Genomic DNA, 16,329 nt, shown 5'->3' with positions numbered 1-16,329 from the left:
TTTTTATTCCTTTATAGACTGACTGATAGTATTGAATGAATATTTGTTGACAAGAAAAAAGACCTTAGAAAAACCAAAAGACGGTATAGTAAGTATTTATGCTATATGGATTATTTGATTATTTCTATCGGTTAAGTATATAATTTACGAGACTTAATTTTATCTATTTCTTTCTTTTTTCATGCGGAAAATCTAATAATGCTCATCATAGTCGTACAATCATAGCTAAGATTGATGATTTGGTAAGATTCATATTTAGGTCTTTGTTATTTGTTATGTCACACATGCTTTTTTGTCGTTTGTTTAAAATACTATTCCCTCCGTTCCCGAAAAAAAGATTTTCTAGAGTATTCAAGCATATTAAGAATATAATAAATATTTACAATTGAATTTATTATTTATTTTACTATATATTTTCCAATAAATATCAACCAATATTATTCAAACAATTCAAATATTTTCAATTAATGTTTCTTAAAAGTATACAACTTTTCAACATTAACTACTAAAATGTTCTTAAAATTTCAGAAAATTTATCATTTTGGAACAAAAAATAAATCTAGAAAATCCTACTTTGAGGAAGAGAGAGAGGAGACTGACACTTTAATGTGTTTCATTAAGGTTTTCAAAACACCATATATGTATGTAATAATAAAAGTCACAACTTCTGACTATGTTTTTTGTTTTAATCAGATCAACTGATCTGTACATTTGGTACGCTATCTATCAATCCAAAATATCCTCATCATATACAAATAGAAATGGTTATAGATTTGTAAAGGAAAATTTCAAAGTGTATATTATTATTCCTAACTGAGAGTGTTTTTCAAAAAATAAATCTCCAAAAGATTCAAATTCTTTTGTCTTTAGCATTAAGGGATGAATAAAAAACCATGAAGAAAGTTTCAATCTTATGTAGAATCACTTTAAACCTTTTATTTAACTGGGTGCAAAGAAGTTCCACTGTCATCTTCAACATAATCAACATCCACCTCCGATTTTATCCGATGAAAAGATATCTCATTGTCATCTCCTGGCTCATCATCAAAATAAACACTTTGATCATCCTCGGATTTCGAGCTATGAATGTGCTCAAGATGAATATGCTTTTCATTCCTAGGTAAATCATCATGATCTACTTCAATATCATAGCACGAATATATGCTCTCATCATTTGATTTCTGGCTGCCTTTACTGCTTAGCTTCTCATCACTAACATCCACTTCTTCCCAACTATATCTATAGTTTATCTTCAAGCTCTGCGCCTGGTTCTTCTCATCAATAGGCTCTGTTGATAAACTGTTTCGATCCTCTTCTTGTTCTTCATCCGAGTTAGAACCAGACCCATCATCAGATTCGCTCAAGCTATCTTCCTCCTCACGTTTGATTACTCTCTCCTTCATGCTGTCCACAGATGATTCTTTGTCTGATGATGTACTAGACTTTTCATCTTCTACTGCTAGTTTAGAAGATGCAAGATCTGAATCATGTCGGCTTAAGGCTATAGACATGCTCTTGTCCCTGAAGGATAAGATAGGAACAGTTGTGGGAACACCGTCTTCTTTAGACATGGAAAGGAAGCTAAGTGCAACCATTACATCGCTTATCAGAGGACGAGTTGTTGCCTCCTCTTGCACACACATTGAAGCTATCGCCACCGCTTGGTTTAGTCCCCTCTCTGAAAATTTATTCTCAAGAACTGGATCTGCCATATCAGGATATCTCTTTGGATCTCCAAACAATGGTTGTGCCTACAAAGAAATGGGAAAATAGTTTTTTTTTTTTAAAGAAACATTTATGGTTTTTTTTTTTTGAATACCAAGGAGGTTCGGGGCTGAAGTCCGTAATCTCCCCAGGCCCGAAACCATGTAACATTTATGATTTTAAAAACAGCTTAATGGTTTGTTTACTTACCCAAGAAACTAAGTTTTGTTCATCATTAGGTCTAGTAGTATCAAGAGCTCTTCGACCAGTGATGAGCTCAAGCAACACAACTCCAAAGCTATAGACATCTGATTTCAAGGTGAGATTTCCTCCTCGTGTATACTCAGGAGCGGAGTAACCATAAGTTCCCATTACTCGAGAAGTTAAAGCCACCATCTTATCACCTGTCCCTGGTCCTAGCTTATGCAGGCCAAAGTCAGAAAGCTTAGGACACAAGTCATCGTCCAACAAAACGTTTGAAGCTTTCAAGTCACGGTATATCACGGGTGGATTCACTTTATCGTGCAAATAGTCAAGCCCTTGCGCTGCACCGTACGCTATCTGCATCCTTGTCGTCCAGTCCATTGGTTCACGGTCTGATTTTGGCTCTGCAAAACCAAACATCCAAATATTTCATCTTTCCCTCGTAAGAAGTTAAAAACGTGTCGCAAGAAATAATCTATACATATACCATGAAGATGGTTTTGGAGAGAACCTCCTGTGACATAATCATAAACCAAAAGTCTTTGATCTCCATCGGCACAATAGCCTACAAGCTTAACAAGATTGGGATGATCGAGTCGGCCTAATGACAAGACCTCTGCTTGAAACTCCTTGTTCCCATGCAGTCCATGCTTGTCTAGTTGCTTTACAGCCACCACCTACACATTCTCCAAAACAAGACATTAGTTATTATGGCGAGGATGGATCAATGAAATGTATATAATTCTCACCTGGCCAGTAGGTTGAAGGGTTCCTTTGTAAACCCTGCCGAAGCCACCTTCTCCTAACAAACATTCTTGCCGGAAATTCTTTGTCGCGGTCGCTAGTTCTCGGAAAGTGAACGTCTTCAACGTCGTTTCTTCCAATTGCTCTGCTTCATCTGCATGTTTATTCTCTTCAAGAACAACAAAAATAGAGTAATAGTTGTTATTGCTGATCGAATCAAGGACTAAGAAATGGGTTTTCAATCTTCGACACTCACAAAGGTGGCAACGTTAGGACATACATACCGTGTGCATGTGGTCTGGTTTCATTGTCGTCGGTCTCATTCCTAGTTGGAGATTTTTTACTCTTTGGCGTAGAGAAACATGGAAAACAATGCATGGTGTTCCAAAATTTAATCTAAGTAATTAGAAGGGTTAAAAAGCTGTTTAAGAAAAACAAACATTTTGTTTTGTTAAGGATTTAGCAATGGCTCCGGTCCTTCGTGGAGATTGAACGACCCACGTGAAAGAAGAAACACAAGAGAAAAATGAAAGAGACAAATCCAAGCCATTGGAATTGATGATGAAGAATTACTTTTCCGAATAAGAAGGATTTTTACAAAATTCTCTCTCGAGAAAAAAGTTTACCTCTCCCAAAAGCACGGTGAACAACATCCTTCTTTTTAGGCTAGCGTAAAATCTAAGTTGTATTTGTAAAAATAATAGTTATGCTCCCAAATAAAGATAAAAATGAATTAGTTTGTCCAATAGTCAATTACAATAAGTATATTTTTGCTAATTTTGGTATGTTATAAGTAATTTTAAAATGTTAGTCCTAAATAAATTGATAGACTATATATTATGAAAAGATCCACATAGTCTAATTGATGCTAGTTTTTTTTTTCTTTCTGAAAACTATTCATGCTAGTATTTAATAAATTTTGTTAAATAAAATTTAGTAAGAGAAACCGGGTCGATTAAAACCCGTCCGGTTCATCCAATACACATTTTCCCGCCACTGAAAAAAAACTAAACCGCCAAAACGAATTTCGCAGTTGAATCTGATAAGACCTAAGAGAGAGAGAGAGAGAGAGAGAGAAGATCGAAAGGCGTAAAGATGGAATCAGCTCCGACGGGATGCTTCAAATGCGGCCGACCTGGTCACTGGTCTCGCGATTGCCCTTCCTCGGCTCCGGCGGGCGGCGATCCCGCGCCATCTTCTCAAACCCCTAACAACGACTCGCAGAGATCTTTCCCCAAAAGTGGAAACCCCGCCGCCGGGGGACCTGTTCTTCCCAAAGCGACGAAGGCGAGAGTCCCAAGGCCTAAGCTAACACCTGAGACGCTGCTCTCGGAGGATGGTCTCGGCTACGTTCTTCGCCACTTCCCTAGATCCTTCAAGTATCGTGGGCGAGGGAAAGAGGTAACCTATGATCATTATCAGATTGAGAACTGTTTTGATCAGATTTGATGAGATAATTGTTTTTGTTTTAGGTTAGCGATTTGGGGAATTTGATAAGGATGTACAGTGAGTGGCACTCTCATCTGCTACCTTACTACTCCTTTGATCAGTTTGTGCATAAGGTCCAACAAGTCGCTTCTACTAAGCGTGTCAAGGTACAATTAGCTTCTTCTGATGTTTTAACTGTTCTTCATGCAACCTTGAAGTGTTTCCTAGTGGCAATTGTGAATCTATGAATCCGGTTTTGATATCTGAATAGATATTCTGATTGTATAAACCTGTGGTAGTCAAGATTGCTGAAACCAGAGTTACATTGCTCGTTGTTTTTTTTAGTTCAGTGATGAGTCAGTCAATCATGTGTTGATTTGATAGTTTCAAGTACTAGAATCTGAGAATGTGTTAGGCTGTCATGGTAATATGATCATTGTGCTCCTCATACCCTTAATATATTTGCTTCCCTTACATCCTTTAGGTTCTACAAGTAACTAGAAACTATATATTTTCACTCAATGAGTATGTTGCATTTGCGTTAAAACTTTGGTTATGTGTTTTCCTTTTTAGATTTGTATAAACGAACTGAGGGAAAGGGTCGCCAGTGGAGTTGATCCAAATAAGTTATACGACAAGCAGGAGGAAAATGCTGCTCATTCTGATGATCAACGTATGTAACACATATCAGCTTTCCCCCCTTGACTCTGAAAAAAAAAAGAAAGGCTTCTTGTGTGGCTGCATTCCAACTTAGGTTCACTTCAGTACAATCTTGTTTTGTTTGTGATGAAAACTCTTTTTTTTTTTTGTGTAGGTGATGTAGATATGGATCAGCCAAGTTATGACGAGGAGAACATACCATCAAAGAAGACCGTGGATGCTGATACAAATGCTGATGCCTTTCAAGACAGTATCTTGAATGAGATATTTGCTAGTGCAACGGACTCCAGACCTACTCAGAAGCTACCGAGCGATGAACAGAACATGGATCAAAGCAATGAACTTACAGAAGAGCAAAGAGCACGTATGGAAGCTAATAGATTGAAGGCAATGGAGAGAGCTCAGAATATTTCCGAGGAACAGAGACTACGAATGGAAGCGAATCGGCTCAAAGCTCTCGAACGAGCCAAAGCAAGGTTAGAACCAAATCAAGCTTAGGTTTAGCTTCATTACCAGATGTTCTGTTCTATTGGGATTTGGTGTTTTGATTGATTGTTATAATTAATGAATTGTAAACCAATGAATGTGTAAGACTTTTGGTTTGGTTTGGTTTTCTAATATTGTATGAATAAACCCATACACAGAAGAGGACAAAGATAATGAAACAAAATAATAAAAATGGTGTGACTTGTTCTCTACCGTCCAATTTAGGTGGAGAAGATAAAATAAAAGTGGCAGCAAAAAACATCGGTGGTAGGGGTAGTTTCGGCTTACTATTTGCATCAACTTTTTAATAAATTAATCTCTAAATTTCTTTGTATCTTTTGTGTGGAGGTGAGAGGAGAACGTTTTTTAGCTTTTCGTCTCTCTCATCACTTCCTCTCTCTCCTCTGTCTCTCTGTTCACTCGATTCGTCGTCGTCTTCATCTATGTCCATTGTCGCCACTACTCTCGTTTTCTTGTAAGAGGATCGGCGAATCACATAAGAGTGATGACTGTGTAATAATGTCTTATGCTCATCTTCATCATCATTGTCGGAGACATTCCTCTTCACGCCTATGGATTTTAACGCCGGAGTTCCTATGTCCTCTCTTTCGCCTCTGATGACTCAAGGTCCCTTCAATTTCTTCTTCCTCTTCTTTTCCAGTTTTGATCCGAAATAATTTTTTTATTTTTTATTTTTTATGGATTGGGTTTAATCTCGAGTTCTGTTCCTGTTTTTGGATGGGGTTGTGATGATCAGAGGCAATGTGGCAAATGAGTTTGAGTCAAGATGAAACGATGGAAGCTGGTTCTTACCCGGAACGACCAGGAGAGCCCAATTGTTCTTATTACATCAGAACTGGTCTTTGTAGATTTGGTTCCACTTGTCGCTTCAACCATCCTCCTGATCGTGAACTGGTGTGTTCTTGTGTCTGATTTTTGAGTTCAGAGATCTGTTTGGTCGGATCCAAAGTTGGAAGCTTTTTCTGAGAGAGTGTTTTTGGTATCTCTCTTATAGGTTATAGCCACTGCAAGGATGAGAGGAGAATACCCTGAAAGGATTGGTCAGCCTGAATGCGAGGTGAATTATTCAATACTCTCTCCTCTGTTGCATAATGAAATAATGTTTATAAGAAATTCATTTTTCCATTGTAAATTAGCATCTTCTTGCACAGACTAACTTACATTATATGTTTTGGGGGTTGTGTAGTACTATTTGAAAACAGGAACCTGCAAGTTTGGAGTAACATGTAAGTTTCATCATCCCAGGAACAAAGCTGGGATTGCTGGACGAGTCTCACTCAATATGTTAGGCTATCCTCTACGCTCTGTACGTTTGAGAATTTCTGTTTTTATAATAACACTTGACTTTGTTTCATCCCTTTTAGTGATTCTATGTTGTTAAACAATTTGCAGAATGAGGTTGATTGTGCTTATTTTCTAAGAACCGGACACTGCAAATTTGGCGCCACTTGTAAATTCAACCATCCTCAGCCTCAACCAACAACCGGCCTCATGGTTCCTACTTCAGGCCAACAACAGTCTTATTCTTGGTCAAGCGCATCTTTTATTCCCAGCCCTCGATGGCAAGATCCCTCTGGCTACACCCCATTGCTTATGCCTCAAGGAGTTGTACCCGTTCAAGGATGGAACCCTTACACCGTAAGTTGTGTCCAAAAAGTAACCTTCAGCTAAGTCTGACTTGCTTTTGATCTTTTTATCGATGTTTTCTTCTTCAGGGTCAGCTCGGCTCAGTTTCTCCTTCAGGTACTGGAAATGATCACACCAACTACAGAAACATGCAGCAAAACGAGGCTGGCTCTCAGTCTCAAGGGTCAGTCTCTGGTCTCAATACGGCATCCTCTGTTCCATTAGGAGGGTTCTATGCATTACCAAGTGAAAGCGTTTTCCCGGAGAGACCAGGACAACCAGAATGCCAATTCTACATGAAGACAGGAGACTGCAAATTTGGCACAGTTTGCAAGTTTCATCATCCTAGAGATAGACAAGCTCCTCCTCCTGATTGTCTCTTAAGTCCCATTGGCCTACCGTTACGCCCTGTAAGCTGTTTTCAACAAACTTTAGAAAAGAAACGCATCTTGAATTACATTAGAACTCGGTTCTAATTGTTTTCTTTTGATTTGGATATAGGGAGAACCGTTGTGTGTGTTCTATAGTCGCTATGGAATCTGCAAGTTTGGTCCAAGCTGTAAATTTCATCACCCAATGGAAGTATTCGCATACGACAACACGGCTTCAGAGACAGATGAGGTTGTGGAAACATCAGGTGGACATTCCAGAAGAGTCTCAGTGTCTGAAACAAGACAAGCAACTACCTCTGGGGAAGACACTACCAACTGATACACAGCAGCACTGAGTGAAGAAGAGAGCTTCAAAAAACTTTGATTTTTCAGAGAGGAATCTGTAAATTCTTGTCTTTCTCATTTAATCTGAAGCATTTATATTAATAATGTATAGAGGAGGTGATTTATACAAGTAATATCTGATCTGATCTGATCGCCATTGTTGTAATATTCATTTGGTGAATCAGGTGAATAAAAGTAATTTCCTCATATTTTGACTTTGGAGGAAATAATAAGGTACACAATGGTTTTTTTTTTTGAACGTCCTATATAATCTTCTTACTACCGGTTCAAGATTTATCATATTATTACTGTTGACTTTTCATATACACTTTTTTCATATTATTACTGTTGACTTTTCATATTTCTTTTTTCAATATCTGTCTTTTTAACAGTCCTGGTGTTTGCATTTTATTTTTGTCAAAAAAGGAGCATGAATCCAATAGCTCCACTACAACAAACTAAGCTTTGGTAATGAAATCGAATGACGTAGAAAGATCTCTCTATTTCTCATCAATCGTCGTCGAAGCTGAATCAGCTTGAGGGGAAAAAAAATTCCAGATCAGCGTAGACGTCACTACTTTTGTTGTCTAGCGAGCCTATATAGCCCAATAGGAACAAGTTCAGCACATATTAAATATTGAACTAACAAAAGCCCAATTTATTATTAAGCGGCGTCGTTTGCTTCACTCAATGGGTTTGCCCTAAACAGCTATGAGTATATAACTTATGTGTTCATCCCTCTTTCCTTCAATCTCAGTTTCTATAATCTAGGATCTCTGGTTGTGTTTGAAAGCTTCGTTATTTTTTAGTTTTTTTTTACTTATATAATCTCTGAGGTCATCTACAAAGCAAAATAGGCTATAATTTTGTATCAATTTTGTGTCGGAAGATGACAACATCAGTTCATTCAACCTCCATGACATTATCTTCATGGAAGTCTTTCTCTTCCATGGAGTAGTTACTTGGAGGAAACACTATTACACTTTATCATAATTGTTTTCCCATATTTGTGCTAGTTTATGTCGGAAAATCTAAGTTTAAAGTCATCTATAAAGCAAATAGGTTATATCTCTGTACCAAATTTGTGTCGGAAGATGACAATATTGAATCTGAACCTCCATTACAATTTTTCTTCATGGAAATCTTCTGTTCCTTGGAGTTGGTATATGGAGTTTCATATTAATTAATATGATATTCTGAATGTGTTGGCTGTGGGATAATTATAAATTTTGTTGTGGAATTGTCTAGTTGAGATAATTATTTCAGCAGTAAAGCAACAACTTCTTTGTAAAGACAAAACCATTGATACATACCAGTAACAAATTAGGCCAAGCTTATCAATACTACATAATGTGTTAGATTTGATCCTGCAAGGCCTAACCATCAACCCCAAACTGTCTAACGAATCTAGACATGAATTTGCTTCATTACAGTTTGCATTAATTGGCTCTCTAATAGAGCACTTACAGTTTCATATACCAAAGGAGTGATTTGAACGAAACTGTGCAATACATGGACTTGTACAAGTATATGGAAGATGTATAGATACATTTCTGCTTCAGTACATACTTGAGCCCATTAAACACCCTAGAAGGGTCCGGTCTTAACTATGGGCCCATAAGCCCATATATATTTTTCTACTGTGATTTTTCTTCGGCCACATTACATATTTTTGTGTGGATTCATTGGGCTCCGAATATTTTAAATATTAGTATTTAAAATCATTTTAAAATAGTTTTGATTGGGGCTAGTCATGTGCATAAAACCTAAACCTGAACCGAAAAAATCTATTTGTACCTAGTTTAAAATGTAAAAAAGGCCGAGTGGGTTTTGACATTTCGGAGGGTGTTACAAAACATATCCAAACCTAAAGTGTTATATAATCGAATGTTTAACCCGAAGAACTAAAAAACCGAAATAATATTCGAAGAAACCGATCTGAATATCTAAATTACTATGCAGATATATAGTTGAAACATAAATATATATACTTCAAATATTCAACTTCATATTTGTTTTGATATAATATCAAACAATAAATATTAAATAAGTATTTTAAATATCCAATTCTATATAAATATGTATATATTTCTTATGTTTTTCTTTAAAATTTTACTTCGGATTATCCCAACTGATTCGATATAACCTGAATCCGAACTATATATAATTATTTTATGAGTGCTAGAATGTGATACAAAACTGATCCAAAACCAATGTGTCATATCCGAACCCGATTTGAACCCAACGGTTATCCGAAAGCCCAAACCAAATTGGGTCAAATTGAATATTCCTTTTTATACAGATACTTGTAACTTTCTTAGCACGTATGTATATTTTTTGATTGGAAGTGTTACGTGTATATTAATTATTTATGTTGGACATGATTGGAGAAACCATGACGCGGGGGAAAAGTAAACAAACACGGACCCCGGAGACAGAAATGCGACCCAGCCCCGAGTCGCACACGCCTTGGTCCAAAGTCTTTCGTTTACTCGGTTTTTTACACGGCGGTCTAAAAAATCACTGTATAATCGATTTTTTTATTTCAATAATGACTATTTCTTATTCACACATTGAGTCTCACATACGTTCTCCAGTCGAGTCCAATTCAAATACATAACTCACAGTATAATCAATTTTTATTTCAATAATGACTATTTCTTATTCACACATTGAGTCTCACATACGTTTTCCGGTCGAGTCCAATTCAAATACATAAGTTCATAACGCTTTTGTAGTTTGTTATTTTGTACTATACGTTATACTCATTAACGTAACTATTCCAAATACCTCGAGCTAATTAGTAGTATTGACAACTGATGTAATAAAAACCTAAAGTATGCATTTAGTTAAGGGAAAACACGCGTGATCTATAGTTTATTATAATATACTGTAATGGTTCTTGGTATGATCTAATTACTAATCTTTCTTAATTTTATTTAAATGAAAATAATACAGTAATTAAAAAATCAGCTAAAAAGCGTCACAAATCAGGACCTAGAAACGAATTGCAAAGATTTCAACGGTCAACATTCCAATACAGTTCACAAAGATTAATCAAAGTTTTCCATTTCATACCTTTTCATATTTTCAAGCTTATACAACCTCTTTGACCACGTCCTCCTATCCTATGTATATTATATATAACTACCAAACCTCATACATGCATGTATATAAACACGTAAAGAATCAACTTTATTTTATATAAACATCACATATTAAACCAAACAAACAAGAAAGAAGAAGAGATTATGGTGTTACCATGGAGATCAAGAGGAGGAAGAAGAGCAGAGAGACGTAACCTATCGACTTCCGGCGATACCTCTGTCGTGAAAATTAAAGTCCCGGCTCAACTCCGATCATCAAAGATCGAGCTGGTTCAGTCACCGCTCGCGCCGTTGACACCGCGTGATGCGGTTGAGATATGCCGGAGACTTGAAAACGCGACGGCTCGCGAGGAAAATGCAGAGTGTTTGGAGATTGTTAGTAAAATCAAGAACTTGGCAAGAGACAACGGAGAGACGAACAAGAAGTGGCTGCTCCAATACGGCGTCGTTTCGGAGTTAACTTCTTGCTTCCAAAGATTCGCGTCGACGCGCGAGGAACACGCGCGTCTGTTGGAGGAAGTCTTGTCTGTTATAACTTCTTGGTTGCCTCTGAGTCGAACAGAGGGTTTCTCCAAGATGGGATCAACTGCTTCCCTCAACGCTCTCGCGCGGTTCTTAAACGCTCCAGACGCTAAAACGAGGCAAAACGCAGTGTTTTGCATCAGAGAGGTTATGGCAATAGACAAGAGGTTTGTCTACGCGTTAACAGACATCGAAGGAGCTTTCGAAGGATTGATAAAGATCATCAAAGACTCTGTTTCCACGAGCTCGACGAAAGCATCTATAATGGCAATATATAGAATCATCTCATGTGACAACAAGACCGCTTTAAAACTCGTGAACTTGGGTTTGGTCGCATTGATCGCAGAGATGATCGTGAACAACGCCGAAAAGAGCGTTTGCGAGAGATGCCTCGTGGTTCTAAACGTCGTATGCGACAACGAGCAAAGCAGAGAAGACGTTCTTCGAAACGCTTTGATCGTTCCTCTTGTTGTGAAGAAGATCCTACGCGTTTCGGATCTCGCAACGCAATGCTCGGTCTCTATTCTCTGGAAGCTATGGAGAAAGAACAGAGAAGATGTGTTGCTTGAAGCTCTTCAAGTTGGTGCCTTCGAGAAACTCTTAGTGGTTTTACAAGTCGGGTGCGAGGAGAAGACTAAAGAGAGAGCCAGCGAGCTGTTGCGGAACTTAAACCGATGTAGAAACGAGATGGAGAACACAAACTGTGTCGATTCTTCTATGCATTTGAAGAACGTGAAGAAATCATTTTAATCAAACAAACAATGCACAACACAATTCTTTTGTATTTACTATGTTTTTGAAAATTGTCTTGAATCATATTATGTTTCAATAGTCAGATACAGTTTTTGTCCATCACTTATCAACTCTACATCAATAATTTTACCTTCATCTTCAGACAAAACACAAGAAGCTTCCGGAAAATTCAACTGTTCTGCTGCAGTTTTTACGAGCTCCTCTATGCTTCGAGGCACCCACAATACAATCCCACGTCTTCTTTTCTCTTTGGAATCATTCGGATGTGAAGAATAGACTGTACATTTCTTCTTATAAACTTTATCTGGAGATAGATCATTCAAACAGCTCGTTAATGTGTTAAACATTCAATAGAAACGTTAGTAAGTTCAATATAAACTACCTTTGATCTCTTTAGAGCTATTCAGAAACGAAGACATCTGAGAAGTCTTAGCGTCTTCAAGTAGTTTTATCAACATCTTGTTTCCACAAACTAGGGCTTCATCTAGAGGAGTATTTCCCCACCTGATTCAAATACAAATAACAGTTAATAAACCGCTGCTTATATCTAACCGCTACTTATGGTTCTAAAAATCGGTCATAGGCGTCAACTACTAGGCGAAACAGTTTTAAAAAAAAAAAAAAATCAATCGACTTAAATTGTTCTATTATAGATAAAAAATTTACAATTAAATCCAAAACGCGAAATATTTTATATAAATATAAAATATATAAAATAGATCAATAATTCGTTAATCCTTAACCTTGCATATTCCTTGAATAATATGTCTAGTCGCTAGTCATTTATGCATAATTACCATTTAATGATTTTTTGAGCATCACAGTTACTTAGTTGGTAAAATAGAGAATCAGAATATTGTATATATACCTGTCTTTTTTTAGGACATTAGCACCTGCTTCGACCAACTGTCTTGCCAAGAGATACAATCCTTCAGAAGAAGCAACGTGAAGAGGTGTCCTCTGATCATAATCTTTAGAGTTTGGATCAATACCATTGTTGAGAAGACGTTTTAAGAAATCGCTGTCTCCTTTGGCAACCACAGTGCAAAGAAAAGTCCCTGCGTTCTCTATACTCAACGTTGCACCTTCTTTCACAAGCAAGGTAGCAACACGATCGTTCCCGTTCTTGATTGCTTCTAGTAACGGCGTGTTCCCCAGTTTATCTTTGATGTTTACATCTACTGATTCTTGAATAAGATACAGTGTGATGTCCTCATATCCTCTAGAAGCTGCAAGATGCTGTTAAAAAAACATATTAGATATGTTTCAAAGTTTGGTTAAGGAGAAGATTTTAAAAGAGCATACCAAAGGGGATCTTCCATCATAATCTGTTTTATTTGGGTCAGCTCCAGCTCGGATCAAGCTCTTAAGCTGGTAAAGATCACCGTAGAAAGCAGCGCTGTTCAACTTCAAAGCTAGCTCTGCCTCTTGTTTACTGATATGAAAGGTTATATCTGATTCCAGCTGCTTAATCCGGCCGTTAGATTCTTTCCCTTCAAGCAGATTGTTGAGTATCCTCCGTCCGTCATGGAAATATATCTCAAGAATGTTCATGAAAGATTGTTTGTCTAGCCTTAGAATCCTACACAGCTCGGAAACTCGAACTGTGTAAGGCTGAGGAATGTTGCAGAGGATTGAAATCTCTCCAAAAGAGTTATCTGGTTGAAGTAGCGATACTATCTCCTCAGATCCATCCTTAGCTGTACCTATCTCCTCCTGAGTTTAAGTTACAAAAATCATGTTTACTAACTTTTAATTTTGAGACATTTACTAAGGGTTTAATTTGAGATTTGTTTACCAATACACCATGACAAACGAAGTAGAGTTGATCAACAACACTTCCTTGCTCCATTATAACTTCTCCAGGGAGAAAAAATTCTTCATGAAGTCTTATAACCTGTAAAAACAGAACAATAAATGTCTGAAAATGAAACTAATACTACATGCTATCGTTTCGGGCCTGATAGATTACAGACTTGGACTCCGAACCGCCAGTATTAAAAGATGTATACAGTCCAAATCAATAAGGCTTACAATCTGGTTAATGAACTCAGATGAGCAGCCACGGAAGAGAGGAACTTTCTCAATATACGGCAAGTATAAAGTTTGAGCGATCTGCAGTAGCAAACATAAGTTTATACCAATTTTTAAAGCATGCATCTGATCTTCATTACCTTAGCGCGGATAGAGACAGGTATGTCTTGAAGAACAGCTGCTTCGGTGTAGCTACTTTCGTACTGCAACCGCAAATGACCAGTGATCTGACCACGGATGTTTCTACCGAGTTTGTTTCGGTTCATATACCTCATTATATCCGCCATCTTGTCCCTGAATCTCTCTGTTTTCGAACCTTTTACTATCAAAGCTGTCATGTTACCGATCAAGTAAGCTCCTAGAATCATGTCAAATGAAATGTAGGCCATTGCGAATATCATTTCCCGCATATTAACCGCATGTATATCTCCATAACCTGCATCAAACTACAACATCAGAAACATAACATGATTGACCTAGTTTTGAATTTTTTTTTTTTCCAGAACTTACCAACAGTTGCCATAGTGACAACAGCGAAGTACATAGAAGTGGTGTAACGGGTCCAGAGATCGATCTCTCTAAACTTAGCGTAACTGTAGTCTCCCAGTTTCAAGCTTCCGATCCAGGTGTATCCTTCTTGAGAAGCAGGAAGCGTGGTGGCCAAGTAATAGAAGATACAAGCCGCGGTGTGAGTGCAATAGAGCTCGACGAATATTAGCTTGACGATTCTTGTGAAAAGATAATTGATTCTTATGTCTTTCTCCATTTTGTGGAAAAACAAGATGACTCTACGAACTCTATATAGCCTTATCAACAATAGGTATCTCACTTCTTCTTTTCGACCTGCTACCTGTTTGAATTTTCAAATATCCAGTTTCAATTTTTTCCCATTTGATTTACAAATAATTAAAAAAAAAAATGTGTACCTTGTAGATGATATCCCATGGCATGCATGATAAAAAATCAATAATAAAAGTTGATTTTAAGTAGCTGCAAAAGTTGTTGTACACCATAAAGAGTTAAAAGCTCATTCCTTTAGACAAACAGAGGAGAGAGCAGTTAATAGTACCGTAAAGCGATGGAGCTGCGTCTATAGACCATTCTGTAAGTTCTGCTATCTCTATAAGCCACGAAGAATGTTAACACAATATCGACTAAGAAAGCGATTTGGCCAAGGATGTCGAGGATGAACAGATTCCCTGGTAATCCCCTGAAGAATCCGAACTCCAATGGAGTGAAGAAAGAAGAGTAAAGTGCCCATATCACTATGAACATGGTCCACGCCTTGTAGCATCTACAAATCGATTAAAATCTAATAATCAATCTTTCAATTCCGATTTTAATATTTTGTTGCAGCTAAACTAAACAGAGTATTCTTCGGTTTAGGATCAGTCTCAGTGGTTAGTTAGCCAACGGTTATTTGTGACCACTGAGAAACTGATTACGTTGTCATTAAATGGCGGGAAAATGGATGAATAAGAATAAACAGCACCCATGTCCCTAAGTTTTTTGTTTTCACTATAATTGACCCCATATTATTAGTCTAATCAATTAGACCCAACCATCCATCATCTAAGCGACGTACGTGGCTAAATTAAATAAACAAAAATGTAGGGACTTGGAACAAAATATTTTAAAACATATGACTGGATATGATTTTTTTACCGCCTTACCCGCTATCAGGATGAACAACGGAACCTCTCGAAATGTCTCTGATTCCGTTAATGACGGTGAACTTTCCGCCGTTACCTCCGGTGAAATCTAACCCTAAGAAATTCGTGAGGGGATTGAATCTGTTTCCACCCGATTCGACGATCCCTTCTTCTCCGAAATCATCGTCCACCTCGTAATCCTCCAACTCCACGTCCGAGTCGACGTCGCTCCGGTACGAAACTCCGCCGCCGCTGCTACCTCCCATTACCTCTTAATCACGTGAATCAGATAATCGGAGATTTGACGAAGAAGAAGAAGAAGATAACCTCTCTCTCTCTCTTCTCTCTTCTTTCCTTTTATTTTATTTTTATGAATATATTCAGTTACGTCTAAATTTGGCGGCTGAGTTTTCAACTTTTTGAAAATGATCAGATGGTGGAAAAAAAATAGCAACTCGAGTTATTTTGGTGAACAATAACATCTAATAGCATCATTATCCCTCAAACCCCAAATGGAAAATGGAGTTTCTTAATTTTTTTTTTTTTTTTTTTTTTTTTTTTTTTTTCTAATAGCATCATTATCCCTCAAACCCCAAATGGAAAATGGAGTTTCTTAATTTTTTTTTTTTTTTTTTTTTTTCTTTTTCGAATTAAAAAAAAAAAAACGAACCA

At 37.3% G+C, this 16,329-nt stretch overlaps 5 protein-coding genes across 5 annotated transcripts; 3 read left to right on the top strand and 2 right to left on the bottom strand.

Annotated features, from left to right (window-relative positions):
* Positions 1-935: 935 nt before the first annotated feature.
* Positions 936-3,109, bottom strand: LOC106292434 (serine/threonine-protein kinase CDL1). The gene is made up of 5 exons (XM_013728020.1): positions 2,937-3,109; positions 2,658-2,821; positions 2,396-2,585; positions 1,915-2,312; positions 936-1,751 (listed from the first exon to the last, which is right to left on the bottom strand). Exons 1-5 carry the CDS (start codon positions 3,028-3,030, stop codon positions 936-938), a joined length of 1,662 nt encoding a protein of 553 aa, XP_013583474.1. The 5' UTR covers positions 3,031-3,109.
* A 607-nt stretch (positions 3,110-3,716) lies between these two features.
* LOC106295974 (TIMELESS-interacting protein) lies at positions 3,717-5,433 on the top strand. Its single transcript, XM_013731993.1, has 4 exons — positions 3,717-4,053; positions 4,125-4,247; positions 4,654-4,753; positions 4,895-5,433. The coding sequence occupies exons 1-4, from the start codon at positions 3,748-3,750 to the stop codon at positions 5,236-5,238; spliced, it is 873 nt and encodes a 290-aa protein (XP_013587447.1). The 5' UTR covers positions 3,717-3,747; the 3' UTR covers positions 5,239-5,433.
* A 129-nt stretch (positions 5,434-5,562) lies between these two features.
* LOC106295973 (zinc finger CCCH domain-containing protein 33) lies at positions 5,563-7,826 on the top strand. Its single transcript, XM_013731992.1, has 7 exons — positions 5,563-5,853; positions 5,984-6,141; positions 6,242-6,304; positions 6,434-6,553; positions 6,640-6,885; positions 6,963-7,283; positions 7,375-7,826. Exons 1-7 carry the CDS (start codon positions 5,799-5,801, stop codon positions 7,582-7,584), a joined length of 1,173 nt encoding a protein of 390 aa, XP_013587446.1. The 5' UTR covers positions 5,563-5,798; the 3' UTR covers positions 7,585-7,826.
* Positions 7,827-10,778: 2,952 nt separating this feature from the next.
* LOC106293895 (U-box domain-containing protein 21) lies at positions 10,779-11,980 on the top strand. Its single transcript, XM_013729527.1, has one exon. The coding sequence runs from the start codon at positions 10,841-10,843 to the stop codon at positions 11,966-11,968; it is 1,128 nt and encodes a 375-aa protein (XP_013584981.1). The 5' UTR covers positions 10,779-10,840; the 3' UTR covers positions 11,969-11,980.
* Positions 11,978-15,923, bottom strand: LOC106293891 (potassium channel SKOR). The gene is made up of 11 exons (XM_013729523.1): positions 15,679-15,923; positions 15,075-15,299; positions 14,932-14,995; positions 14,516-14,855; positions 14,146-14,441; positions 14,006-14,086; positions 13,770-13,868; positions 13,277-13,687; positions 12,840-13,210; positions 12,354-12,475; positions 11,978-12,275 (listed from the first exon to the last, which is right to left on the bottom strand). Exons 1-11 carry the CDS (start codon positions 15,921-15,923, stop codon positions 12,037-12,039), a joined length of 2,493 nt encoding a protein of 830 aa, XP_013584977.1. The 3' UTR covers positions 11,978-12,036.
* Between the last annotated feature and the right edge of the window lie 406 nt (positions 15,924-16,329).

This window comes from Brassica oleracea, chromosome C5 (genome assembly GCF_000695525.1).
Source record: "Brassica oleracea var. oleracea cultivar TO1000 chromosome C5, BOL, whole genome shotgun sequence".
In the NCBI taxonomy this organism is placed as follows: domain Eukaryota; kingdom Viridiplantae; phylum Streptophyta; class Magnoliopsida; order Brassicales; family Brassicaceae; genus Brassica; species Brassica oleracea.
This window is presented reverse-complemented; position numbering and strand designations above follow the sequence as displayed.

Excerpts from the sequence above, each read along its gene's own strand:
- LOC106293895 (XM_013729527.1), top strand. The coding sequence starts at position 10,841 with ATGGTGTTACCATGGAGATCAAGAGGAGGAAGAAGAGCAGAGAGACGT.
- LOC106293891 (XM_013729523.1), bottom strand. The coding sequence starts at position 15,923 with ATGGGAGGTAGCAGCGGCGGCGGAGTTTCGTACCGGAGCGACGTCGAC. Across the intron at positions 14,996-15,074 it reads CGCAGCTCCATCGCTTTACG|CTACTTAAAATCAACTTTTA; the intron begins GTACTATTAACT and ends CAACTTTTGCAG. Across the intron at positions 12,476-12,839 it reads AATGTCCTAAAAAAAGACAG|GTGGGGAAATACTCCTCTAG; the intron begins GTATATATACAA and ends TATTTGAATCAG.
- LOC106295973 (XM_013731992.1), top strand. The coding sequence starts at position 5,799 with ATGGATTTTAACGCCGGAGTTCCTATGTCCTCTCTTTCGCCTCTGATG. Across the intron at positions 6,305-6,433 it reads TTGGTCAGCCTGAATGCGAG|TACTATTTGAAAACAGGAAC; the intron begins GTGAATTATTCA and ends GGGGTTGTGTAG. Across the intron at positions 7,284-7,374 it reads TTGGCCTACCGTTACGCCCT|GGAGAACCGTTGTGTGTGTT; the intron begins GTAAGCTGTTTT and ends ATTTGGATATAG.
- LOC106295974 (XM_013731993.1), top strand. The coding sequence starts at position 3,748 with ATGGAATCAGCTCCGACGGGATGCTTCAAATGCGGCCGACCTGGTCAC. Across the intron at positions 4,054-4,124 it reads ATCGTGGGCGAGGGAAAGAG|GTTAGCGATTTGGGGAATTT; the intron begins GTAACCTATGAT and ends TTTTTGTTTTAG. Across the intron at positions 4,754-4,894 it reads TGCTCATTCTGATGATCAAC|GTGATGTAGATATGGATCAG; the intron begins GTATGTAACACA and ends TTTTTTGTGTAG.
- LOC106292434 (XM_013728020.1), bottom strand. The coding sequence starts at position 3,030 with ATGCATTGTTTTCCATGTTTCTCTACGCCAAAGAGTAAAAAATCTCCA. Across the intron at positions 2,822-2,936 it reads AACCAGACCACATGCACACG|AGAATAAACATGCAGATGAA; the intron begins GTATGTATGTCC and ends TTGTTCTTGAAG. Across the intron at positions 2,313-2,395 it reads TCTCCAAAACCATCTTCATG|AGCCAAAATCAGACCGTGAA; the intron begins GTATATGTATAG and ends TTGGTTTTGCAG.